The 26,794-nt window shown below is 39.5% G+C and overlaps 1 protein-coding gene across 10 annotated transcripts in view; it reads left to right on the top strand.

Annotated features, from left to right (window-relative positions):
* TMTC1 (transmembrane O-mannosyltransferase targeting cadherins 1) overlaps positions 1–26,794 on the top strand; it is a 285,851-nt gene that overhangs the window by 145,555 nt on the left and 113,502 nt on the right. For 9 of the 10 annotated variants that reach the window (XR_012420102.1, XM_065523950.1, XM_005570472.4 and 6 more), the window contains one exon: positions 7,017–7,206. Coding sequence is in view for 8 of the 10 variants with exons in the window: in XM_065523950.1 (XP_065380022.1) it covers positions 7,017–7,206 (190 nt within the window). In the remaining 2 variants the exon portion in view is untranslated. Of the gene's footprint in view, positions 1–7,016; positions 7,207–26,794 lie in introns of those variants that run through there. The other variant, XM_074006517.1, reaches the window with a different exon arrangement.

The raw sequence follows: 26,794 nt of genomic DNA, 5'->3' as shown, positions 1-26,794 counted from the left end.
CACTGGGGACTGTCTGTGGCTTTCTAGTGCCAGCCTTGTTTCCTGGAGCTCAGGTCCTTCTTCCAGTCATATATCCTTGTCTGTAGATGGTTTTTGTTGATTTCCTTTTCTTTTGTGTCTTCTGTGCTTGTTCCACATTACCATTATGAGGTTCCTCCGTGTTGTTGCATTCATTCTCATTGCTGAATTGATTTCTATCACATGGATATTCCATAATGTATGTATGCATTTTATCGTAGATGGATATGTGAGTTGTATCCAGTTTGGCGCTATTAAGAAAAGTCCTGCTATGAACAATCTTCTAAATGTTTTTTGGTAAACACATGTGTCCGGTGCTGTTTGGGTGGAATTACTTAGGAGTAGAATTGCTAGTTCATGAAATATGCATTTATTTTGCTTTCATGAAACTGCCTATGGTTCTGCAAAGTGGTTTAATCAATTTACAGTAGTGTTTCAAAGTTCTAGTTGCTCCACATCCTCACTGATACTTGACATGATTTTTTTATTTTAGACTTTCTACTGGTAGTAATTTTTATCATTTTTATATTATACAATTTCTAATCCTGTACTCATAACTGTTCTTTAAAAATGACATGTGTATTTACAATTTGAAGCTATTACTCTTGGGTGGCCCTGCCTGGACTATCTCCCATCTCTCCACATACTTAATTAAATTCTGTGGAGATTCTAGGATATCTTCCCTTCATCTTCCATTTCTCATTAATCTATCATTTCTTAGAACTCCATCGCAGTTTGATATTTATATTACACTGTTGTCAACCATGTAACATGTGTGTGTTCTCACCAGCAATGCAGTGAAAATGCTCTTGTAGAAGGCAGAGGCTAGATCATACTACCCTTTAGCACCTAGAAAGGCACACAGAATAATTACTCAATGTTTGATGAATTCAAGTGAAGTTTCCCTGTGCATTGAGGACGGTAGTGCAGGAAGTAGCTTTCTTTGGATAGTTCTGGAGAAGGTTATGGGCAGGGGAAGAAGATGCTAAAGACAGTAATTACCAGGTAATGCCTGTGTAGGCCTGTCATGGCTAGGGCACAGTGAGGCAGAGACCCTTTGAAACATCAATAGTAATTCAGGAGTTATGAAGATGAAAACAGGCAAGAGTCTGGGAGGGAGCAGGACAGATCACCAAAACCTAGCTGCGAAATGGGAGTTCCCTTATCCCCCTCGCAGGGTGTGTGATAGGGGGAGTGGCTCGCTTCTTAGGTGCCCCGCTGCTCAAACCCTTAGCAGAAGCATGCAGACCAGCAGGTCATGGGGAGCATTTTGGGCACCAACCCCATGGCAGCATCTAAGGTTGAGTGTATACAGCTGCTGAAGCCCTGGTGGGTGTGTGTTACCATGTGCTCTTTCAGCTTTGCCGTCTGCAGGCGGCTTGTGTTAATCAGCTCAATTAGACTCTCTGCCTTATCGCCAGGACAGAGGGCTTTCTATATCCTGGGTTCTTGCCCTAGTGTACCAGAAAAATCAGATCACATGTGGGCTTGGAGGATGGGTTGAAAGGTTTTATTGAGTGGTAGAAGTAGCTCTCAGTGACATGGATGACATGGATGGGGATCCAGAAGGGAGATGGAGTGGGAAGGTGGTCTTCCCCTAGAGTCTGGCCGATCGCCCCCAGCTGAATTCCGTGTCATTCCACCATCGAAGTCCTGCCAGTGTCTGCTGGGGTCTGTTGGTGTGCTCTTCTGCTCCTCTCTATGTCCAGCCATTTGTATCTGTGCTCGCTAGGGTCTCGGGGTTTTATGGGCACAAGATAGGGATCATGGTGGGCCAGAGTGGTTTTGGAAAATGCAACATTTTGGCACAAAAACAGGAGTGCCTGTTCTCACTTAGGTCCATGAGCACAAGCCTGAGGGTGGAGCCCTAGCTAGGGACCCTGCCCTTCTCTACCCAGCACTTCCCTGTCCGCCTCCTGTGTCAGCGGTATCAGTAGAGTCTGGCCTGGGTGGGGTGCTCCTCACCAGTGGTATATTGACAGTTGGCAAATGCCCTTCCTAAGAGGAGGTGAGTGTGTACAGTGGACCCAATGTCCTGTATTTATAAAATGATAAAAGATTTTGTAGGCAAAAGTAAAAGAAAGATCCTATGAGCAATAACTTTTTTATGTAAAGCAAGCAAGAACTGTATATTTCTGCTTGCAGTACCTGATTTTTTCATATGTACCTATCACAGACGTCTTTCTAGGGCAAAGAAATATGTTAGGCTCATGTTATTTCTTAGCCAGATAGGTTTTTGCTGAGGCAAAGAACAGAATTTATGTATATGCTTGCACTTAAAATGCTTTGATTTTTTTCTCGATAAAAATGAAGATTTAGATGTGAAGAGCCACACAGTTTTGTTAGGTGCAATTTGATGAATGCCATTTTCCCCACAGTCTCAGCTTCAGCTTGCCTTTCCCTTTCATGTTTTTCGGCCACTAAACCTCTTTACTCTTTTCTGGCTTATCAATGAAAATGCATGACTGAATTGTTTAAGCTGAATTCCTGGCTTTCTGTGCTGTATATTCCATTTTGTTGGCAAGATATTCTTGTGACTTTCCTTCTGTTCACAGAATTTGTGGTAGAAAATTGGTAAAATCATTTTGGTTTTGCACTTGCTTTAAAAAAGATAACACAGCAGGGCAGAGATATTCGACAGATTATTTTGCTTCTGAAATTATAGCAGAAATAAGATGATTTGCTTCAACGTAATTCACGGTGAAAGAATTAAAAAGAAATACTGTAGCCGTTGGACAGCTAGCTGAACTATCCCCTCCACCCCCTTCCTCCAGTGTAATTAGCTTTTGGAGTGATTCCAAATGGCTTCTTTGTTTGTCGTTGTTGTTCTTTTGTGGGTTTTTTTTTTTTTCTCTCTCATTTTGTTTTGTTTCATTTTGAAACAGGATCTTGCTCTGTTGCTCCAGGCTGCAATGCAGTGGTACAATCACTGCTCACTCCAGCCTTGACCTCCCTGGCTAAAGTGATCCATCTCAGCCTCTGGAGTAGCTGGGACTACAGGTGTGTGCCACCACACACAGCTAAGCTTTCTTTAAAAAACTTTTTTGTAGAGATGAGGCCTTGGTGTGTTGCCTAGGCTTATCTCAAATTCTGGGGCTCAAGCAGTCCTCCCAGCTAGGGCTCCCAAGGTGCTGAGATTACAGGCATGAGGTACCATGCCCAGCTCACTGCACCCTCCGCCTCCCAGGTTCAAGTGATTCTCCTGCCTCATCCTCCCAAATAGCTGGGAATACAGGTGTGCACCACCACACCCGCCTAATTTTTGTATTTTTAGTAGAGAAGGGGTTTCACCATGTTGGCCAGGATGGTCTTGATCTCTTGACCTCGTGATCCACCCACCTTGGCCTCCCGAAGTGCTGGGATTACAGGTGTGAACCATCGTGAAAGCATTTTTCTTTTGGTAATATGTAAATAACTATGTTGAGATTATAACTTAAAAAAAATTTTGTTATATTTGTTTTTTGTCAATACAGTATTGCACATCTAGAAGACATAAAGAACTGAGGTCAACTTGCAGAGAAAGGCCAAAACGTAAACTCAAAATTAAATAATACATTCTGCATAGCAGTTCCGAATGTTCCATAGTCAAGTCATAGGGTGGAAATAAGATAATAAAGTGTTACTATTGCAATTCTATTGCCTTTTGCCCTAGTTAAAAAGTAGAGAAAGTGGCATGAAGTACCCCACATGCATGCCATCTTCTAGTCTCAATAATAATAACTCCTGGTCATCTTGTTTCATCCATATCCCACCTACTTACTTTCCCTTCCTCTTAGTCAATTATTTTAAAGCAAATCCCAGACATCATTTTATTTCATATGTGTGTATGTTAGTATATATTTTTTAAAATACAAGTACTCTTAAAAAAAATTACCACAGTACTATTATCACACTTTAATAGTGATTGTCCCCAGCCAATTCTCTCTCTATCCAATCAGTATTTCAGTTTATTCTGATTGTGTCCTAAGTGGTTATTTTTAATAGAGGTTTGTTTGGATTAGCATCTAAACAAAATCTGCACTTTGCTTGATGTGTCTCTGAAGTTTCTTTTAATTTGCAGATGTCCTTTCCCTCCTTCTCTTCCCATAATTATAAGGTACTTGTTTAAGAATCTGGGCCCTTTGTTTCCCACAGTCTGGATTTTGCACACTGCATCCCTGTGGTGTGATGCGGCATGTTCTGTTGTTTCCTGTCTTTGCTATAAACTGACAATTAGATTTAGGACTTGATTAGTTCAGGTTTGATTTTGTTTTTTCTTTTGACTTCGTAAGCATGGTGTGTATTTCCATAAGGAGGACATCAGGCTGTTCATTTCCCTTTCAGTGATGTTAAAGTTGATTAGTCAGTTCTAGGCACCTGGATTAGCCTGATTTAACTATTATAAATAAAGGACCTCACTGGCTTTTCACCTAATAAGTTAAGCAGTCATTGATGATCATTGCCATTGATGATCATGCCTAGATCTATTATTTCCTCAAAAAGGGGATAATAGTTTTAAAGTCATTTTAAGAGCTGGGATGTGACTGAGAGGCAGAGCTACCCAACTTTTTCTTCTAAGTTTGAATGTTCACTACTTACCTGAAAAACTAAGTCATAGAGAACCTTTAGTGGCCTGAAAAGTAGATGACATCAGCCTGAAAGCTCTGTGAAAAAAGAAGCCCAAAATGATTCAATCACTTTTCTGTGGAGATGGCATTCTCAGGCAACAATTTCGCAGGTCCAAGCCTAAAAGATAAACAGCATTTTTTTTTTTTGGTCATTTTTTTTTGTTGTTGCTGTTAAATAGCAAAGCCTGAACTTTATCAAACTTTCAGTGTATACTATTCTATTTGTATATTACCTTTTAGTTAAAAATTAACAGAGGGGAAAGGGTTGAGCATGGTTGAAATAGCCATGCCTCTTTCTTTTTTTTTTTTTTTTTAAGACGGAGTCTCGCTCTGTCGCCCAGGCTGGAGTGCAGTGGCCGGATCTCGGCTCACTGCAAGCTCCGCCTCCCGGGTTCACGCCATTCTCCTGCCTCAGCCTCCCGAGTAGCTGGGACTACAGGCGCCCGCCACCTCACCCAGCTAGTTTTTTGTATTTTTTAGTAGAGAGGGGGTTTCACCGTGTTAGCCAGGATGGTCTCGATCTCCTGACCTCGTGATCCACCCCTCTCGGCCTCCCAAAGTGCTGGGATTACAGGCTTGAGCCACCGCGCCCGGCCAGCCATGCCTCTTTCAACCCATGTCTTTGTTGGGGTTTGAGAGTCTGAGCAGTAAATAATCTGCCTCCTGCTCTGCAGCCTGATGGCTGTGGATGATTTTCCTTTCCACCACTGACCTTCAAACAGTAAGAGGGGAGGGGAGGAGAGAACTGAGGTGCTTTAAACCAGTAGCTATTTGTTGACAGGAATTCAGGGTCAACTGATGCTTCGCACTAGAAAGTAACTTGGAAATTATCTCATCTAATGTCTTCGCCAATCCAAGATTCCCTCTAAAAAAGCCTGACAAATGAGGGAGAACCTCTCTTCACACTCTGTACTCTTACGGTGTTCATCTGTTTCCTTCTGCCTGTTTAATTCAGTGTGTCCTATTTTCACTATTGGATTATACATTCCTTGAGGACAAGGAATTCATCTAATTCTTCTGTTTAATTCCAAGTAAGTTGACAAACACAGTCAGATATGTGCTGAAGTGGTGAACACAGATTTCACTCCATCACTACTGACAGTAGGGGAAGGAGCAGAGCTTCATTCTGATTTTTGCAGAGGTGACTGGGCCTTTCAAAGGGAGGGTGAGGGAGTGGGTGGAGTGTGGGGCTCAGTAGAGTCAGAGAGGTGAAGACTTACAGAGCGTTGATCCCTGTAGATGCGATGAGGCCAGCTGTGTCCGCTGGCTGACAGTTACCAAAGTTAAAATTCTGTGCTCCCAGAGATTGGGAGACAGAGGCCTGTCCTTCCTGATGATTACATTTCATAGAAATGGCTCTCGGGTCCTTGACAGAGATGCTTCTGTGTTGTAAGAGATAAGTATCCACAGTCGTAAGCACATTTTTGTAAATGCTGTAAGAAAAGGATGTTGGGGGCCTGTTGTTAGGTGTTGACTAGAGCAAAGAATAAATTCTCCTGACAGCATTTCTCAGGTAAGCATTTTAATGAGAGGCTGGGGTCATCCCAGGGACACAGCCTTATGCTGAGGCAATGCTAGAGTTTGATCATCTCCTAGATTCAACAAAGTTGCTATGTGCAGTTCTCAAGGGTCTAGAACATTGCTTAATGAATGTATTGAATGAATGAATTTAAATAAATTCAATTTTCTCTATCCCCAAAATGAGGCAAACAAGTAGAATGCCTTCCACTTTACCTTAGTGCCTAGTTGCAGCCAGGAAACAGGCATACCACCTCCTCCATCCATTGTCCCTCTGTCCACCTGGCTGTCCTTGTCATCAAGGACACCTGCAGTTTCCCTCCTACCAAGTCCTGGCCCCTCAGTGTGTGAGTAAGAGGTATTAGCTCCATACCACAAATACTTTGATTTTTTGAAATAACTCAATATATATCAGTGTATTATAAAAATGATGAAATATTTTCAAATCTACTGCGGGATTCTGGGCACTATTAATAAGGGACAGTTCAAATGTCTCTTATCCAAGGAATCATGTCTGAAACAGTGACATTTCTGTCATGTGCTTTTGTCAGACATTTCCTTCATAGCATTTATTTCTGGTTGTAATATATTTATTTGTATGATAATTCTAAAATATATGTCATGGAAACTGTATCTGTATTTGTTTACCATTAAAAGGTCAGCACCTCAGAGTGGCTAGAACCTATTAGATATATCCCAAATCTATCAATTTAATAAATAAATGAGTAAATGGCTTTCCATCTTCCATTGTCTTCTCCTCCAAGATAACATTGACTGGGTAGAAATGCTATTTAATAAAATTATGGTGACTGAATGCTTACAGAATATCATGGTTCTGGAGCAGTGTTTCAGTGATTCTTCTTCTCTTTATAGATTCCTCACCTATTCCTACCTCTTAGCGTTCAACGTGTGGCTTCTGCTTGCACCTGTGACCCTGTGCTATGACTGGCAGGTCGGCAGTATTCCTTTGGTGGAGACCATATGGGACATGCGGAACTTAGCCACCATCCTTCTGGCAGTTGTGATGGCCTTATTGAGCCTGCACTGCTTAGCAGCCTTTAAGGTAATTTTTTCAAAAATAGAATGAACTCGCATTTGAAGACAGATATTCTATGCCCATAATGTTCTTTTTTGTGCAGGTGGTCTGGGTGTACATTGAATCTCCTCTCTTTGTGTATTTAAATGTTTTGTAGCTGGTAATAATATACCATGGCCACTTTATAGATTTTTTGACTGTTTCTACTAACCCTGTATTGATCTGAAGCTTGATGTTTGTAAATGAGAAGTTACTGCTGTGGTTGGCTAATTTTCAAAGTAATTTATTTGATTTAATATAATGATAAATGAAATTGTGGTAAATAACCTATTTATAAATGCTTAAAATGTGGTTAAGACTCTACTTTCATAAATGAATGCCAGAGGTAGTTGGGTCATTTCTCCCACTACCTCCCCCAAAAGTATAAAACTACAAAATTATTAAATACAACTATTTCAAAAATGACCAAAGACCAAAGGCAAATATTCTAGTTCATTCTCATGCTGCTATAAGGACATACCTGAGACTGAATAATTTATAAAGGAAAGAGGTTTAGTTAGCTCACAGTTATACAGGGCTGGGGAGGCCTTAGGAAACTTACAGTCAGGGCAGAAGGGGAAGCAAACATGTCCTTCTTCACAAGGCGGCAGGAGAGAGAATAATGAGTGTCCAGTGAAGGGGAAAGTCCCTTATAAAACCATCATATCTAGTGAGAACTACCTCACTATCACAAAGAGCAGAATGGGGGAAACTGCCCCCATGATCTAATTATCTCCACTTGGTCCGCACAACATGTGGGAATTATGGGAACTACAATTCGAGATGAGATTTGGGTGGTGACACAGACAAATCATTTCAGCAAAAAACTTGAAAATGTTTACTTATGAAAAACTGCTACTCCATTGGATAAGATGCTTTTACCTGAAGGTGAGTTCTCTCCATCCTGTCAGATCTAGCAGTAAAAATCCATAAGTTTACTGGTTGGAATTGGCTGGTAAACTTTGGAAAGTTTTACAATTTTGGAAAAATTTGATTTGGGAAAGAAACAGGGCAGTAAAAATTTAAGGGAAAGTTTTGGAAGCAAGAGAAATATAGAAGAGCAGAGGTAATATACTCTCCATGCATTCATGGCTGTTAAACGACATATGCACAAGCAAAATTAAAAGCTCTGGGAGACTTATTTGCTGCAAGTTTATGCATTCTTCAGCACATACACAAGTTGAGCAGCAGAGATTGGGAAATTCACTGGCGTGAGTTATCCATGTATAACCTCTGCCCAAATCATTGACTGATCACAAAGCCATGTTGGCACAAGAGAGATCCCCAGAAATCCAGGCAAAAGAAGAAAAGAACTGAGTAATAATTTCAGCATTCTGCAGAGAAACAGATTTTCCAGTTTGAGTCTATGGAGGCTCATCAAATGTATTCAAACAGGAAAACCAACAATTTCAGAAGAACAAAATAGAATCTAGGGTCCCTACAATGTATGACACGCAACACCCAGTTTAACCAAAGATTACTAGATATGCGAAGAAACAGGAGTGTGTGACCAAACTCATTTTTTTTTTTTTAATGTCAATAGGTAATGGAATAGAATTGAGAATTCAGGGCTAAATCCACACTAATGGGATCAACTGATTTTTGACATAGTTATCAAAGTAATTCAATGGAGAAAAAATGGTCTTTTAAAAATGTAACTGAATATCTGTAAGGAAAAAATATGAATCTTAATCCTTACATTATACAGTATACAGAAATTAATTCTAAGTGGATCATAGCCCTAAACAAAAAAGTAAATTACACCATAATTTCTAAAAGAAAAGGAGAAAATCTTTGTGAATTTGACTTAAGCAAATATTTCTTAGAACATTTAATGTGAAAACTGTAAAAGAAAAAGTTGATAAATTGGACATCTTCAAAATTAAATATTCTTTTCATCAAAAGATAATGTGAATTAAATGAAGAGGCAAGCCACAAATTGGGAGAAAATATTTGTAAAGCATAAATCTACAAAGGCCTTGTATCTGGAATATTTGAAGTGCTCTTAAAACGCAATAATAAGAAGACAAAAACTAAAATGGAGAAAAGATTCAAGTGGACACTTCACAGAAGAAGATATGCAAAATTTTTTTAACAAATACATGAAAAGATGCTCAGCATCATTAGTCATTAGGGAACTTCAAATTAAATCCACAAAGAGATACCATTATACTCTCACTATAATGACTATCATTGAAAAGATTCCCAACACTGAGTATTGGCCAATGTGGAGCAACTGGAATCCTCATACATTACTGATGGGAATAAAAAATGATACAGACACTTTGGAAAAATTTGGAAGTTTCTTAAAAAGTTAAACATAAAATTAAACAGATCTATCCATTTCCACCTACTGAAAAGAAATGAAAACATGTCCACATGAATATCTTGTCCGTGAATATTCATACAGCTTTATTTATAATATCAGACAAATTGGGAAAAATCCAATGACCTAACATGCAATTGGACAAACTCAGTGTCATCAATTATTCAGAAATTTTAAGGAACAAACTACGAATACATAAAACAATGTGGACGGACATGAATGAACATGGTGCTAAATGAAAGAAACCAGACATATAAGAGTGTATGCTATATGATATGGTTTGGCTGTGTCCCCACCCAAATCTCATCTTGCATTATAGTCCCCATAATCCCCACATGTCATGGGAGGGACCCTGTGAGAGATAATTGACTCATGGGGGCAGTTACCCACATGCTGTTCTTGTGATAGTGAGAGAGTTCTCATGAGATCTTTTGGTTTTATAAGGGGTTTTTCTCCCTTTGCTCAGCACTCATTCTGTCTCCTGCTGCCCAAGGTCCCTGCTTCCTCTTCACCTTCCACTATGATTATAAATTTCCTGAGACCTCCCCAGCCATGCAGAACTGTGAGTCAATTAAACCTGTTTTCTTTATAAATTACCTAGTCTTGGGTATTTCTTCATAGCAGCATAAAAACAAACTAAATACCCTATATGATTCCATTCATGTGAAATTCTAAAAAAGGCGTAATGACAGAACACATGTGGGGTTGGAGGTTGACTATAACTTGAAATAATATTTTGAGGTGTTTTATGCTTTTTAAAATATGACTGTGGTAGTGAAACTCACCAAAATATATACTTAAAATGGGTGAATTTGTTGTATGGTAACTTTACCTCAATAAAGTATAAAAAATGATGAAATACTGCAAATAGGTAAAAGTCTGGAATGAATACAGAACTGAAATTTAAACATAAAACATAAGGACAGTCCTGAAAATTGAATGAAAAAAATTTGCATGATTAAAACACCTTTTAAAAATTGAAGTGAAAGTTATATAACATACAATTAACTATTTTAAAGAGTACAATTTAGTGGCATTTAGTGTATTTACAGTGTTATACAACTGCCAGCACTTTCTAGTTTCAAAGCTTTTTCATTACCCCATAAAACAACCGCATACTTATTAAGTAATCACTCTCAGCTTTCCCCTCCTCCATCCCCTGATAACCTTTAATTTGCTTTCTGTCTCTATTAATTTGCCTATTCTGGGTATAGAATATAAAAGGAGGGTGACCCCAAAATGTCCGAGACTGGCCTCAGCCAATTTAGAAAGTTTATTTTGCCAAGGTGAAGGACACACCTGTGACACAGCCTCAGGAGGTCCTGACTACAAGTGCCCTATGTGGTAGGGGTACAGCTCGCTTTTGTACATTTTAGGGAGACCTGAGACATCAATCATACATGTAAAACATACATTGGCTTGATATGGAAGGGCAGAACAACTTGAAGGGTGGAGGCACGTCCAGGTCATAGGTAGCTTTAAAAATTTTCTGATTGGCAATTTGTTGAAAGAGTTATTATCAATAGAAAGGAATGCCTGAGGCCAGGCACGGTCCCTGATGCCTGTAACCCCAGCACTTTGGGAGGCCGAGGCGAGCAGAAAACTTGAGGCCAGGAGTTCAAGACCAGCCTGGCCAACATGGCGAAACCCCATCTCTACTAAAAAAACAAAAATTAGCCGGGCATGGTGGTATGCGCCTGTAGTTCTAGCTACTTGTCAGGCTAAGGTGGAAGAATCTCTTGAACCCAGGAGGTGGAGGTTGCAGTGAGACGAGATCACACCATTGCACTCCAGCCTGGGTGACAGAGCGAAGTCTGTCTCAAAATAATAATAATAATAATAATAATAATAATAATAATAAAATGTAAAAAGAAAGGAATGCCTGGGTTACAATAGAGGGTTGTAGAGACCTTGTTTTTACCATGCAGATGAAGCCTCCAAGTAGCAGGCTTTAGAGAGAATAGACTGTAAATGTTTCTTATGAAGTCTATGTTGATGTTAGTGCTGGTGGGGTATAATGCGGTATGTCCAACCCGCTCTTTCATCATGGCCTGAACTAGATTTTCAGGTAACTCTGGAAACCCCTTGAGCAAGAGGAGGGGTCCGTTCAGATGGCTGAAGGCCTTACAATTTTATTTTTTGTTTACAGGAGTAATAAAACATGTGATCTTCTATGTCTGGCTTCTTTCACTTAGCACCATATTCTTGACATTCACTGAAGTTGTAGCACGCTGTTCCTTCTCATGGCTGAGTCATATTCCATTGTATGTAATGTAGGGGCAGAAAAACTCCACCTCCATCCACTTAGGGTCCTGCGTATGTTCAATAATTAAATTGACATAAGATAAATGGGCAAAAACATATACATTTATTTAATACAAGTTTTACATGTCACAGGTGCCCTCATAAAGAATTAAAGAGTCAAAGAAGCAGTTGAAGTCTGTTACTTATAAATTGGATTGGACAAAGAATAGTAAATAGTGAAGGTATAACTAAATTATGTGGGGAAGCTTAGAAGATAACAGTTACTTTAACAAGGTCTGTACATGATTCTCTCCGGTTATATTTCTCATCTTTGAGGATAAGGAAGCTGCATCTTTTTGGTATGGGGAGGGCATCTTTCACATGAGAATCGTATTTTCTGCTTTAAGAAATAACAAGAAGATTAAAGTGATCTTTTTACATCTGCTGTTTTTCAAATGTTTTTAACTTATATTCAAGTAATTTAAGTAAATGTACCAGAATAATTAATACCTTTAGCATATACCACAATTTGCTTATCCATTTATTCATAGATGGACATTCAATGTTTTCCTACTTTCAATGTTTTTTTTTTCTTTTTGGACTACTAAAAATAACACTACTGTACATATTTGTGTACAAGTTTCTTTGTGGATATATATTTTCATTTCTCTAGAGCATATAACTAGGAGTGGAATTACTGAGTCATAAAGTAATTCAACTTTTAACTTTTTGAAGAAATGACAAACTTCCATAGTGGCTGCACCGTGTTGCATTCCCTCCAGCAATGTACAAGAGCTCATATTTCTCTGCATCCCAACCAACACTTGTTATTTATCTTTTGTTATTTTAATTAAAGCTATCCTACTGAGTCTGAAGAGGTAACTTATTGTTGTTGTGATTTGCATTTCCTTAATGATCAATGAAGTTGAGCATCCTTTCACATGTTTATTGGTCATCCTCATTATATCTTCTCTGGAGAAATGTCTAGTTAGGTCCTTTGCCCACTTTTTAATTGGGTTGTCTTTTTGTTGTTGAGTTGTAAGAGTTATTTATATATTCAGGATATTAAATCCCTAAAAGATATTTGATTTGCAAATACTGTCTATCATTCCATAGCTTGGCCTTTTACATTCTTGATAATGTCCTTTGATGCACAAAAGTTTTTAATTTTTTTTTTTTTTTGAGATGGAGTTTCGCCCTTGTTGCCTAGACTGGAGTGCAATGGCACGATCTCAGTTCACTGCAATGTCTGCCTCTCAGGTTCAAGCGATTCTCCTGCCTCAGCCTCCTGAGTAGCTGGGATTACAGGCACCTTCCACCACGCTCAGCTCATTTTTTATATTTTTAGTAGAGACAGGGTTTTGCTATGTTGGCCAAGCTGGTTTTGAACTCCAGACCTCAGGTGACCCACCTGCCATGGCCTCCCAAAGTGCTGGGATTACAGGCATGAGCCACCATGCCTGACCAAAAGTTTTTAAGTTTTGTGAAATCCAGTTTAGCAATGCTTTTCTTTTTCTATCATGCTTTTACTGTCAAATCTAAAAATGCATGGCCAAATTCAAGGTCATCAAGATTTACGACTGTTTTCTTCTAAGAGTTTTGTGGTGTTAGCTTTTATATTTAGGTCATTGATTCATTTTGAGTTAATCTTTGGGTGTGCAGTGAAGTAGGGATCCAACTTCATTCTTTTGCATGTGCTTATCCAGTTTTCTCTGCATCATTTTTTGAAGAAGGTATTCTTTCCCCCCAAACACCTTATTTTAAAGTAACCATGTGATACATCTTGTTGTAAATGAATTTTATAAAGCAAGGATCATGTAAATAACCATCCTCAAGAAACTCTGGCATGCGAATTAGTTACATAAACTTGAGCTCAAATTTCACCTTGTTAGTAAGGCCTACTTTAACCATCCTATTTAAAAGGTAGTCATATACTCTCTACTCCTTTCTTTATCTTCCTTTTACTTTTTAACTCCCTTCACTTAAACTTCAAGTTCTAAAATACTATATAGTTTGGTTATTTTACTTAATGCCTATTTCTGCCAACCAGGGCATGAGCCCCATGAGGACAAATATTTTTTTGTGTCTTGTTCACTGCCATACTTCTATCACTAGGAACTTGCCCAGTCAATATTTATTACCTAAATTTTATTTATTTATTGTCTAAATTTGCCACTCAGTATCTATTATCTAAATGAATAAAACTGCAAAAAGTTAGCAATTCCGTTTAATCAGATTTTAGTCTAGAAAATCTTTTCTTGTAAGACGTGTATCTAAAGACTTGAAAAGCACCATGCTCAACAGCTGCATGAAATATTTGGGGTTGAGTATGAGGTTTGTTTTATTATTATCTGACCTTAGCTCACGGTTTGGCGTGCCTGCTGTATTGTAACTGATCTGCAGGAGCACATATAGTGGAGCCTGAATGGGTATATCGGAAAGGGTTTTTCTTGACTTTTTCCCAGCTAATTAAGGAGACTGGGGACTCCCCACAGACCGTCATCTCGGTCAAGTGTGTTAAACATAACCTCTCATGATGGCCGTAGGCCTCGCACACAGGCAAGTCTTGGCCCTCCCCAGAGTGTCATTGATAACATGATGAATGAATGGAAGCTTCCTCTGTGAAAGGCTGTTAATCCTTTTCTTTCAGGGAGTTTGCTTCATAATCACTTTAATGCATCCTTAAAAATTAGCAGAGCATTCCAGCTGTGGGGATAGTTAAGATTGAACCCTTCTGTGGTGGCTTTCATCTTGAAAATTCTTGCAATCGATTAACTAGAGCCTCTGACAATTCTTGTCCACTTACACTCTCCACATGTTCTTCTTTCAGAGGTTGGAGACAGAGCTTTGCTCATGTTTTTGTGGCCTGGTTTCACTTTTCTTGATCTGCTTCCACACCAGAAGGGAGATAGGAATCAGGCCTTAGAGTCAGGTTCTCCAACTAGTTAGTAACCTCTCGAAGTGGGAATAATCCTGTTTTGTGTGTGTGCGATGATGAATTACTAAGGACATGATGGTAAGGGCTTTGACTCTGAGGCAGTAAACAGGAGGATTAAACTTTTATGAACATAGGTGTCATGCTTTATGGACTTTGTTCTGTGTTAAAAAGAAACAATAGATGAAATGTTTATAATAATGTCAGCAGAATAAGCACAAGTCTGTCCACCTGAAATATTTCCAAATGAGTTGTGTACTGAATCAGCAAGTATCGAGCTGAAATTATTTTATAATCCCTGATTATATCCATAAATCTTGAGATAGTGAAGCTATATATTACCCAGAAAAAAATACCGGATGAACAAGCGTATGCAGTGAGTCCAGAGAGTCATGGGAAATCTATCTTTTATTTTCACCTTTGATTGATTCTCAATCATAAAAAACAACCTTGGCTTATATTGAAAGGAGAATACGTTCTTTGTAGCATCACTACTTTTTCCTCTGTCCTTGTCTTAGTATTGATTGAGTGCCTTTTGGTTGCTGTGATTAGCACAGTGAACAAAATGAAAGTCCCACCTGCATGGAGCTTACACTTAAACACTAAAAATATGTCTTGATATGTCAAATATTAGGTGATGTGAAGAGGTCTCACATCACCGCACAGATAAGGCGATATTGGAGCAGAGACATAAAGGAAGTGAAAGGGTGAGTCATGTGGCTGTTTGGGGAAGAGCATTCCAAGAGCAGGGAAAGCCAGTGCTGAGGCCCTGAGGCAGGAAAGTACTGGACCCGTCATAGACAGTAAGGAGGCTGAGATGACTGGAGCCAAGTGGGCAGGGTACAGCCATATGAGTTGATATCAGCGCGATTAAGGAGTGAGTGTGTGCGATACGGTGTGTGATACCATGCACCCAAACAGTATCAAACTTACATCTTTTTAAGCCTTCGCCTACTGTCCTTTCTTTTGCCATACTTCTTCCAGTTGGCTTCTCGCTCTGTTTTGTTTAGTTTTCTTCTTGGTGGGCCCAGGCCAGGGGAGGAAATAAGACTAGAGGAAGGAATTCAGGTCCTTGCCGGGCACAGTGGCTCACGCTTGTAATCCCAGCACTTTGGGAGGCCAAGGCGGGTGGATCACCTGAGGTCAGGAGTTTGAGACCAGCCTGGGCAACATGGTGAAACCCTGTCTTTACTAAAAATATAAAAAGTAGCTGGGCATGACGGTGGGTGCCTGTAATCCCAGCTGCTGAGACGGCTGAGGCACGAGAATCACTTGAACCTGGAAGGTAGAAGTTGCAGTGAGCCGAGATTGTGTCACTGCACTCCAGCCAGGGCAACAGAGACTCCGTCTCAAAAAAAAAAAAAAAAAAGAGAATTCAGGTCCTTTAGCTGCTTTTGTGTGTGTCCGTGGAGCATAGGAGGTGGGGACTGAAGGAAAAGAACAGCCTTAGAGTCACTAGAGATTCGTAAGACATGCATATCTTGCTTTTATTTTATTTTATTTATTTATTTTTTGAGCCAGAGTCTTGCTCTGTCACCCAGGCTAGAGTGTAGTGGCACGATCTCGGCTGCCTGCAACCTCCATCTCCTGGGATCAAGCAATTCTCCTGCCTCAGCCTCCCGAGTAGATGGAATTACAGGCAACCGCCAATGCGCCTGGTTAATTTTTGTATTTTCAGTAGAGACAGGGTTTCGCCAAGTTGGCCAGGCTTGTCTCAGGCTCCTGACCTCGTGACCCACCTGCCTCAGCCTCTCAAAGTGTTGGGATTACAGGTGTGAGCCACAGCGCCCATCCTCTTTTACTAATATTAACCAGCTTTTGTTGCGTCATTTTGGCCAATATATATGCTTATGATCTTTGTTTCTTCTCCAATTTACCAAAAACCTTCTTCTTGCTTCCTATTTTATCATCAACCAGGACACCTGATAGGTGGAGGTGGGAGCATACTCTTTCCTAATACATTTGTATTTTACTTATTGCATTTTATTAGCATTTCAATAATTAACTTTATAAAACTACAAATTAAGTCATATAAGACAAATTAAGTCATGTAAAACAGCAGGTGTGTCATCTGCCAAAACCAACCCCCACAACCTGCTTTTCATAGGCCTCTGTTGAATACCTGTTCCTCTACATTTTTATAATTATGGAAAACAAAAACGAATTCTTTCTTTTTTAGAAGTAAGTTATGTTAGACACCATTACATACTTCAGACTATTCCGGGCCACTTCCATATCTAGTTGAACTGTTTCTGTGGGTAAGCAACTCAAAGAGTAGATGTTTCACTTTTGACAAGATCTTGTCCAGAATTGAGTGGGAGAGGCAGAATACAGAATCTAAATGTTCCTTTCTCTAGAAATAACCACACAATGAATTTAGAGATTGTTTCTAGTTTGTCCTGTTTTCAGGGCATACGAAATTTAAGACCTTGTGGAGTAGTTTATTATTTATCACGGAAGAGCTCAGTTGGCATCTTTGAGAATTTAAGAGTAGAATTTATCTCATTCTGTGCCTCTCCTTCGTCTCCTCCTTCTATTCACACACCATTCATTCTCTAGAAAGTCATTTGAACTTATATTACATAATGTAGAGAATAATCTAGAAATTTCTTATTGGCTCGAGTTGTTTTTAACCATGAATTTTAAAGTGAACTAATTTGCTCTGACCCTTCGTGATGAGGGTAATCACTCTGTGGGAATGTATGTACGGTAAGAGATAATGGATATTTAAGCCACAAAGGCTGAATATTCCATTATTTGCTATGAATAGTGAGTGTGTATGCCCCAGGAGAACCATGGCTGAAAATGCACTTGGGTTTTTCTTTATGACTCTTACAGACTTTATGTCAGACTGTTGACTTGCAATAAAAAGTGACATATATCAGGAAAGCAGCCAGTCTAATTTGGATTATTTAGAGGAGTTAATACCATTAGTCAGTCCTATTCTTTATAGTTCCCAATTTCCCATGTTCTCTAATGTGGTTTCCCTGCATTACAGAGGAAACACCATTAAATTATATTTAAGAGTAATTTATTTGGTATTGGTTCTTTATTACATTCTCACAGAGTGTCTTGAGATTTTAAGGTATTTTTATACCTTTCGTAATCTTGTAGGATACTTGTAAAAGGAAAACATGAGAGAAAAAGAAGGGGGCTACTGATACCTGACATTCTTAGTAATCGCCTCAATCATGAGATGTCTTTTGAGAATGAACATTAGGCGGTGGAAGTCCTGTCTCTCCCCTCCCCTCACCTCACAGGTATACGTTTGAGGGTTTTGGTTTTTATTTGTTTTTTAAATTTTTAGTAGGGTGGTAGTTTTGCAACCAACACAAATCACAGGCTGCAGCACTGAGCCCTGGGAAACAAGCCAAATTTTCATGTCCATGTGGGGAAAAATCTGCAGCCGGACTGGTAGAGGTAACTACTCGCAACAACTTGGTGGAAATGGAGGGTGGGGGTGGGGTAGGGCTAATGCCGCTCCGCACTCAGGGAGAGCCTTCGTCATCTCAGGGATCTCCCTTCATGCCTGTTCTCAGCCTCGCTCTGAATTTACCTCCATGCTGGTCCATGTCACAGCCCCCATCAACCTACTCACCACAACACCACACAGAGCTGATAAGCAGAGACTGTCAGCCTGTGATCTCTCTTTAAATAAAATTCCCACACGTCTCAACAAGAAGGTAAGATCAAAACAAGAGCCACTATTGGAAAGTGATTATTTGCTTATTGGCATCTTCGCCTCATTCCAAAAGGGACTTGGAGCAGCTTATGGGAATAAACACAATACAATAGGATAGACCAAGAAATGGCAAACTTTTTTAAAAGAAAGAACAAGGTAGTAAATATTTAGAGCTTTGCTGCCCATGCAGTCTTTCACAGCTATTCAGTTTCATCATTGTCACATACATTTTTCAATCCCTGGGGTACAACATTGTACTACCATAGATCCATATGATTGAACTGAACACACTTGCTGATTGCTGGAAATTATTTGCATTTAGCTCAGCCAAATAATAGGTTATGGTATTATGGCACAAGGATCACTAAATTCCAGAATAGCAGTTATGAAACCTGGTAAAATGAGCATCATGTTTTAATATACTGAATGGTAAAATAAAATTGAACTTGGGGAATGAAGATTGCATTTAATAGTGAATGGCTTTATGCCACCACGGATTTTTCTTTTTCCCTCAGGACTACATTCCTTTTTTCAGTTCCCATTCTCTACAAACAGCACATTCTCTATTCTTTTTGTAACCTCAATTCATGCAAATCCTCTTCATGCTCTTATACGTCCAATCTTTCTAGCCCATTTACAACCCATCCAGCTTGTTCTGCTTTGAGACCACTGCAGTATTCGATAAATGGACCCTGATGATGCCTTGCCGTGGTCCTTCTCACCCTGACCACTAGTGCCATCAGAGTAGCCATCGTATGAGATGCTGTTCTGTCTGAGACTTGACCAGCCCAGTTGATGCAGCCTCTTCTTCCTGCTCTCAGCTGGCTTCTCCACCTGCCACCTTTTTCCTGTGCTGATAATGTTCTGCTCTGTGGGTCGCAGTTTTCCAGCTCAGTAGTTTTAGACAACTTGGGCCCATCAGCCATGCTCCAAAGGTGAGATTTTCCTTCGTATCATCTTTCTGATGAGAGTTTGAAAATGAGCTGACCACTTCATTTGATGCAGTGTTAGAAAATAGAGAAGTTGGATCTGTACCTCATTTTAAACTGGAACATATCCAAATATCCATTGTACTGACCTTCCCATATACTTTTATGTCATTGCTTTGCCATATGTGATACATACTGTATCAGACTTGTGATTGTCATTTGATTTCATTTGGTAGTTTCACAGTAAATTCAATAATTCGTTTAGTTCACTTCAAATTTACTACCAACCTCAAGCGGAAGTCAGTCCCCACTGTGTTGGGGTGGCCCCTGCATTGATGTAGAGTTGTGTTGCCCAGATTCCAGAATGATAGTCCCGAGGGTGGGAGGAAGGGAGGTTGTGGAGGGGAGTGATTAGCACTAACCTGAGTCTGAGGCCAGACTCTGCCACTGCACAGCTGCGTGAGCCCCCTCTCTGATCCTCCCTGCACCAACTGTGGTTGGACCAGGGCAAGCCACATGAAACACTCAGTACGGAGGCCAGCACATGAGGAGCCCTGTGTTGTTCCAGCATCATGAAATTGTCACAGCTTAAACCCAGGAGTACAATGAGGGATCCTGTCTCCATTTTGTAGGAATATCAGCCTTTATGAAAAGAACTCCAGTTGACTGCCTTTTCTTGAGTCGGTACATATCAAAGTCCAGCCATGCTTCCATGACCAGAATCTATGTTTGATATTACTGTTGCTTATAAAAGTTAATGCTCTCCTCTCCACCTCCCTTCATCCTCTACCTTGAGTGACAGGGAGCTTCTTTAACTTCTTGACATAAGAGGTAATAGTAGTAACACGTTTTTAAATGCAGAGTTTAAGTGCAGAAGCATAGTTTGGGAAGTTAGTATGTTCAAATGTAACAGAAGAGCAGAATATAACATAAAATCACTCTGTTAAAACTGAACACTTATCAAGGGGAAGGAAGAATGGGAAATTTAGTGACTTATTTACAAATGGCTATTGCAGCTATCACCTAAAGCTCCAGACTTTAGAAAGATTATGGATGTCTTTAGTGGTATTTAAAAATTTTGCAAAAATAGGCAGGATTTAAGAAAAAAATAATTTTTGTTGTTGCTGTTCATAAAACATTCTGCTACCATCGCTGGATTTCTCCATTCCCCTCAGTGTCAGGGATTAGAACAAAGTAGACACTAGAAATGCAACCCTTTGTTCAGCAGCTACCTGAAAATCAGTGGCCCTTGAGCAGTCTTACCAAGACCTGCCTTTTTGTCAATTATTAATATGGCATCTGTAAAAGTATTCTCCTTGTTCTGGAGCTGAAACTTTTACAAATCCTCTTTCCTCATGTCATGTGTAACATACCATTCAGTTGTACCTGGAGTGCTCTGCCTGGCTTTTGATCTAGGCCAGGCAAAATTTTACACATCACTAAATCTTTTGTCTTTTCCTTTGCCTTCACAGGGCAATTACGTTTTTACATATTTAATAAGAAAATGACTTACCTACCCCTCTTTTATTTACCCCTCAGTTGGAAGACTCACTGAGTTTATTAGTGAGTCTTAGATATATGTATAATGGAAGAAGAAGCTATCAGACATCACTAACAGCTTTAGTTTATTTTTCCTGATTTGGATGCTTTGTGATTCTCAGTGAGATTTCATAGTCTATATTATTATTTGCCTTTACTCAGAGCAAATGCCACCTTTTGAGAAGGAATCTTAATTTTTATACTTGTTATTTCTCATAATGATTCATATTTTCATAAAAACAGCTCATTTAACACTTAGCAGACAATGCTTCTGATTGCTTTTAAACTGTTGCAAAGGTCAGAAGATATTTTTGTAACATCTAGAAGCATTCTGTCCTTTCCATTTCCATCCAGAACATGACATTTCTATTTAAAGGAGCACACGTTTTTCCATCTTGTTCTGAGAAAACCCTGAAATATGCAGTTAGGAGTCCCAGAGATAAAAGCAGCTAAAACAAGTCCCTTTAGACAAAAAGCCTACTGGAAAGTGTTTACTGAGTTGGAAAACACAGAGGAGACTATAACAATTGATTGTCAGATTCTTTAGGTTAAGATTAGCTTAAGTGCAATGCCCGAGGAGCCTATAAAGGGAGTGCAAGGGTGATAAATACAACCCTGGGAAGAATCATCCCTCCATCAAAAAAAAAAAAAGTCTAAAATTCCTTATTTTTACATGTGCATTGGCTAAGGAGGAAGCATAGAGTATTAGAAAGAAAACAAGTTTGTAATATGAGCTTTAATGTTTATATGTCTACATTATTACATAGCAAAAACATTGATGAGTATTAAAAATTATTTTTCACCTGTAATATAATAAAAATAAGTGAAATAATATATGTAGGACCTAGGGTTGTTCAAGAAGGAAAGTGTCATCTATATACATGCATCTCCATACTATTATCTCAAATTCAACATTCTGAAATTAACTTCTGACTTTACCCATTCAGTGTGTTGCCTCAACAGCATTTTTCATCTCAGTGCATTCTGCTAGTTACCTCAGCCAAAATTTTGGGGGTTTCCTTTTTTCTCTTTCTCTGTCTAGAATTTCATATTTCATCCATCAAGAAAATTCTGTCAAGCATATTTTCAAAATGCATCTAGACACTGATGGCTTCTCAACACCTTCACTGCTTTTTACCCTGTCCAAGCCACTGTCATCTCTCATTTGGATTATTGCCATAGCCTTCTAACCATTTTTCCTGCTTCTACCCTTGCGCCAAGGTCCAGTCTAGTCCTCAACACAGTGGCCAGGGTGATTACTTTAAAATGTAAGTCAGATCATGCCCTTCTTGTGTTTAAAATCTTCTGATGGCTCCTTATTTCTCTGACAGTAATAATAGTCATCACCTTTATAGTGACCTGACAAGTTCTACATGTGCTGGTCCCATCCAGTGCCCACTCCATTATCTCCCTCGCTACTTCCTAACTCATTTTCTACTGTGCAATGAGTGTTGTGGCCAACTCCTTCATCTTCTCCAAGACTTGCTTGATTGCCACCTTCTCAGTGCAGCCTACCATTGTGTTTAGAATTGCACTCCGTTTCTTGCCCACAATCTGTATATAACAGATACCCCTTACCAGGCTCACTGACTCACTCTCTCATGGTCTCTTTCTCTCTTTTCCTCAGGATTTTCTCTCTCTCTCATCTGTTTTGTTTACTGATGTTTTCCCAAGAGCCTAGACTAGTACCTGGAAAATACAAAAGAGATGGGAGTGATTGATTGCTAAATTCTTTAAGTGTTTGCCTCTAAGTAAGTACAGTGCCCAAAGAGACTATCTTTTCAGATGGCAATGAAACATATTTGTTGAACGAATGAATAATCAGTGACCAGGTTTTTCCAAGAGAACCACAATGAGGATGGGAAAATTTTCAAGAGTGCTTTGACAAAGCACGTGAATTGGGGTGGAAGTGTCTGATGGTTCCCTTCGTCATCTGCCTGCCTGCTCCTGGTACTTTGTGTCTCTTGTAGGCAGAGGCATGACTAATTGCATGACTAACTGGAGTGAGCCGCCACATACCCTGTGGTGTGATGGAAATGGAAAATGATCTTAAAAACTGACAGACATTTTTGAAACAAGCAGAAGAAATATGTAGGGAATATGTAAGTAAAGGACAGTGCATTTGGAGAGGAAAAACATAGTGGTAAACAGTAAGATAAAACATTAGAGATTTAATTGAGCACTTATTGGTTCAAACAACATTAAGAGTATAGAGAATAAAGATATAAGACGACCTGGGCTGCCTTGAAGAGCTTGGTTTTCTCCACTTCCATTGCATCCACCTTACCCATGAGAATATTATCCTTATAAACACTGATATGGTTTAACGATGCCAAGAAACCTTCCTGTGCTCAGGATTTATCTCAGCTAGAGTCAAGACTATGCAGATAGATGGCTTAACAAAGTTCTCTAAATGTATAGGTATAGTGATTTTTAATGTAGAAAATGACCATCAGCTATTCTTCATCTCTACAAAGGGCTGAGCAGCAGAAAATGTTTTTGTTTGTTTGTTTGTTTTGTTTTTGAGACCAAGTTTCACTCTTGTTGCCCAGGCTGGAGTTTAGTGGTATAGTCTCGGCTCACCGCAACCTCTGTCTCCCGGGTTCAAGCGATTCTCCTGCCTCAGTCTCCAAGTAGCTGGGATAACAGGTGCCTGCCATCATGCCGAGCTAATTTTTGTATTTTTAGTAGAGATGGGGTTTCACCATGTTGGTCAGGATGGTCTTGAACTCCTGACCTCAGGTGATCCACCTGCCTCAGCCTCCCAAAGTGCTGGGATTACAGGTGTGAGTCACCGCACCTGGCCCCAGAAAATGTGTTTCAACTGTAGCGTGATGACTATAGTTGAGATCAGTGAAATTGTGTTTGCCAGACAGTGGGTTGATTTTTGGGGGGTAGGTTATAGAAACTCCTAAAGTGAAAACCTTTCTTAACTTCATTCTGCTACAGCAGTTTGTACCAGCATTTCTCAAAATATGTCACAGCATCATACAGACCATTAAGTAAGGTTACTCTAAATAAAGATTCTGCAGTTCTGCATTTCACAAGCACTAGGTTTCAAAAAGTTAAACATATTTCTTTACTGGGGGGCTTCACAAAGCTTTTATGTTGCTCTAAGCCTTGTGAGTTTCCAAAAGGGGTGTATCATAAATGGCATTCCTCAAACTTATTTGAATTTGGAAAACTTGTGGGTAAGTGTTCTTGCAACGTACTTTGGGAAGTATCGACTTTGATATACAAAGGTGCCTGGGTCACTGGACCTTGAGAGTTCATTTTTGGGCAATGTTTACACATTTCCTTGTTTGCCTTCTTTGTACCTCCAAAAACAACCGCCACCCCAGCATCAACAAAAACATTTTCATATTATTACCTTTTAAGCAATACCACCTGAAAAAGCATTCCTTTGAAACCATTCCTTTTAAAGTTATAGTTTCCAACAAGGCAACAGTAACCTAAGAACTTGAAACCAATTGCATTTTTCATTCTATGGAGGCTGTAATTAGAAATGTGTATATAGATGTTTGATACAACAGTGTCTGTGACTGCTGGGAATCATGATGGATGAGGAACCCTGCAAGGCCATTCATGAAATGTTACAGTTCGGGGAGGCAAGTGTCACCTAGAAGAACTCCTTCATTGGTATATTATTAATAAGTGGCAGCTTCCAAAGCAAGACCAAAGTAGCACCATATATATCTCTCCACATGTATTTTTTCTTTTAACTGAAATAAGTTAAAAACTTATGCCTTCACCTGCTTAACATGATTTAAAAGAAGGCACTCGATGGAGTTTTCTTGACCTTATCTAAGTAGAAAGTGAGATGTGGCTGCCTCGGGACGGTGTTACATTCACCTCAGCGGGAACCTTTCTTGGAAGGTTCTTACAGGAGAGCTGGAGGACAGAGAAAGGACTTCCTGGAGCTTCCTGAGAAGCCAGTGTGTGACTGCTAAAGAAATGGCTGCACTTTTAACAGAACTTCTTCTCAGACTTGCTCTCATTTTTGTATCCCATCTGCTTTCAATTGCCAGAGGCCACCAGTATTTACAGAAGAACCTGGCAACTTTAAATGGCCAAATTGGCCCTGTTAGCTTATAACCCAGGACTCTGGCATTTGGTATGAAAAAGTGATTAATTGGGAAGAACACGTATGAATGGCAGCTTCCCTGGCATTGGTTTGAAAATTCTCTCCATTCCAGTCCACCACAATTCCTTCTGCTTTGGGTGACTTTGGCCAGTGAGCCCTGTTTTTCTGCCTATTATAGATTTTGGTCCTTACAATGACAATGTCTTCACTTGGGGAATAATTTAATGCCAAGGCTTGTTGAGGAAACAAGTTAGTTCTTTGTCTAAAACATTTTATTTTCTACTCCCTTGTGAGACTTTTCCAAGAAAAATATAACTCCCAGCTAGTGACTATTGAATTAAGTTCTTACTTTTATCTGTATGTCAAGCTTCATATAGATCGTGTAAACCTTCTCTTTTCTATACACTTGAGATCTTTGAGCTGTTGTGATTTGGTGAACATCAGTCTTTTTATGCATGCATCTCCCATGCTCTGAAATGATGAAGACAGGTGTGTGCATGTCTGAACTCAGAAAATTACAAGCATTTTATACCCTTTCCAAACATAGGGACCTTTGTTTCCATCCTGTGCCACATTTCATTAGTACATTAAATTCGCGCTTTTAAGCTGTGGCAGGTAGGCTGTTTGAAAACACAGTTCAAAGTGAAGGAAGATAGTTATTCTATCATGTCAGTTATTTGTGAAAAGAGCCTTTTAACCATCTTTGTGGAAACAAAATGATCCATCAGGCTTTTAGGACCATATATTTCAGAAGCAGGGGTATGGATATTGTCCAGTGAGATGCAACATGTTTTGATTATAGAAGATATTTTGATTTTGGATGGGTACATTAACAGATAACAGGAATCAACTCTACCATGAATAGTAATTCCTCTAGAAGTTCAATCATGCAAGTAAATCTCATCTTTTTTTCCTCTGTCTTTTACCTCTTAAGAGAAGACTTACTATACTTCTTGTTACATTCATGTGTAGTGTCCTTGAAGTAAACCAAACATATCTCTGTAGTTCGATAAAGTAGGATGGATGATTATCTTTAGGAAGTGCTGCTCTAAAACATTTGGATCTTCTCTAGGAGAGTGAAACTATGTGTACTTTTTTATGGCTCTTTCTCCTTATTAATTTGAGATTATAGAACAAAGGGACTGTCTTCTTTATGACAATTCCAAGTGGATAGATGAATCATGCATTTTGGTGAGTGTGACTTGCTTTGTGAAAAAGTAAAACATTTTGTCACTTTCTTAACAGAAAAGAAGGGATCATCCTGCTGTAGAAGACTTTGCCTGAGGGATATCTTCTTAACAGAAACATCTGAGCTATAGTCATAGGTAGAGGACCACTTCTCCCAGGCATGGATATTTCCTAGTTTCCTAGGAACAAAATGATTTATGAAAATGTATCTGATTTATCCTTTTCCTTTCTTTCCTCCATTTCATCAAGGCTAGATTCATTCATGGCTTTATTGTATGTTTAAATCCATCTTGGTTCTTAATTGAATCCTTAGAGAGGGAATAAAATGATTTAGCGCTCTTACCTCCCTTCCACACTGGGTCCCCTTATTAAGTTAGAGTTCTTGACCTAGAATTCTGTGGCATTGCCACAGTCATCTCCATTTTGCCAATCAAAGCTGGATGTGGTAAGCATGATGCTTCAAAGCCCTGACACTTATGCAGTTGGCTGTCTCTCTCCACCCACTACTCCAGACAGGTTCCCAGTACTTGGCTGAGCTTTTGCCCAGATGTTCTCTCTTGGTTCTCACAGTCACCCATCTAGTGCACCTCAGGCCACGGCCTCCCTCTGAAGTCATGGGTGTCAGATGGGGGTCCTAGGTGTACCTCAC

Source organism: Macaca fascicularis, chromosome 11, assembly GCF_037993035.2.
Source record: "Macaca fascicularis isolate 582-1 chromosome 11, T2T-MFA8v1.1".
NCBI lineage: Eukaryota > Metazoa > Chordata > Mammalia > Primates > Cercopithecidae > Macaca > Macaca fascicularis.
The sequence above is the reverse complement of the archived record's forward strand: the minus strand, read 5'-3'. Positions and strand labels throughout refer to the sequence as shown.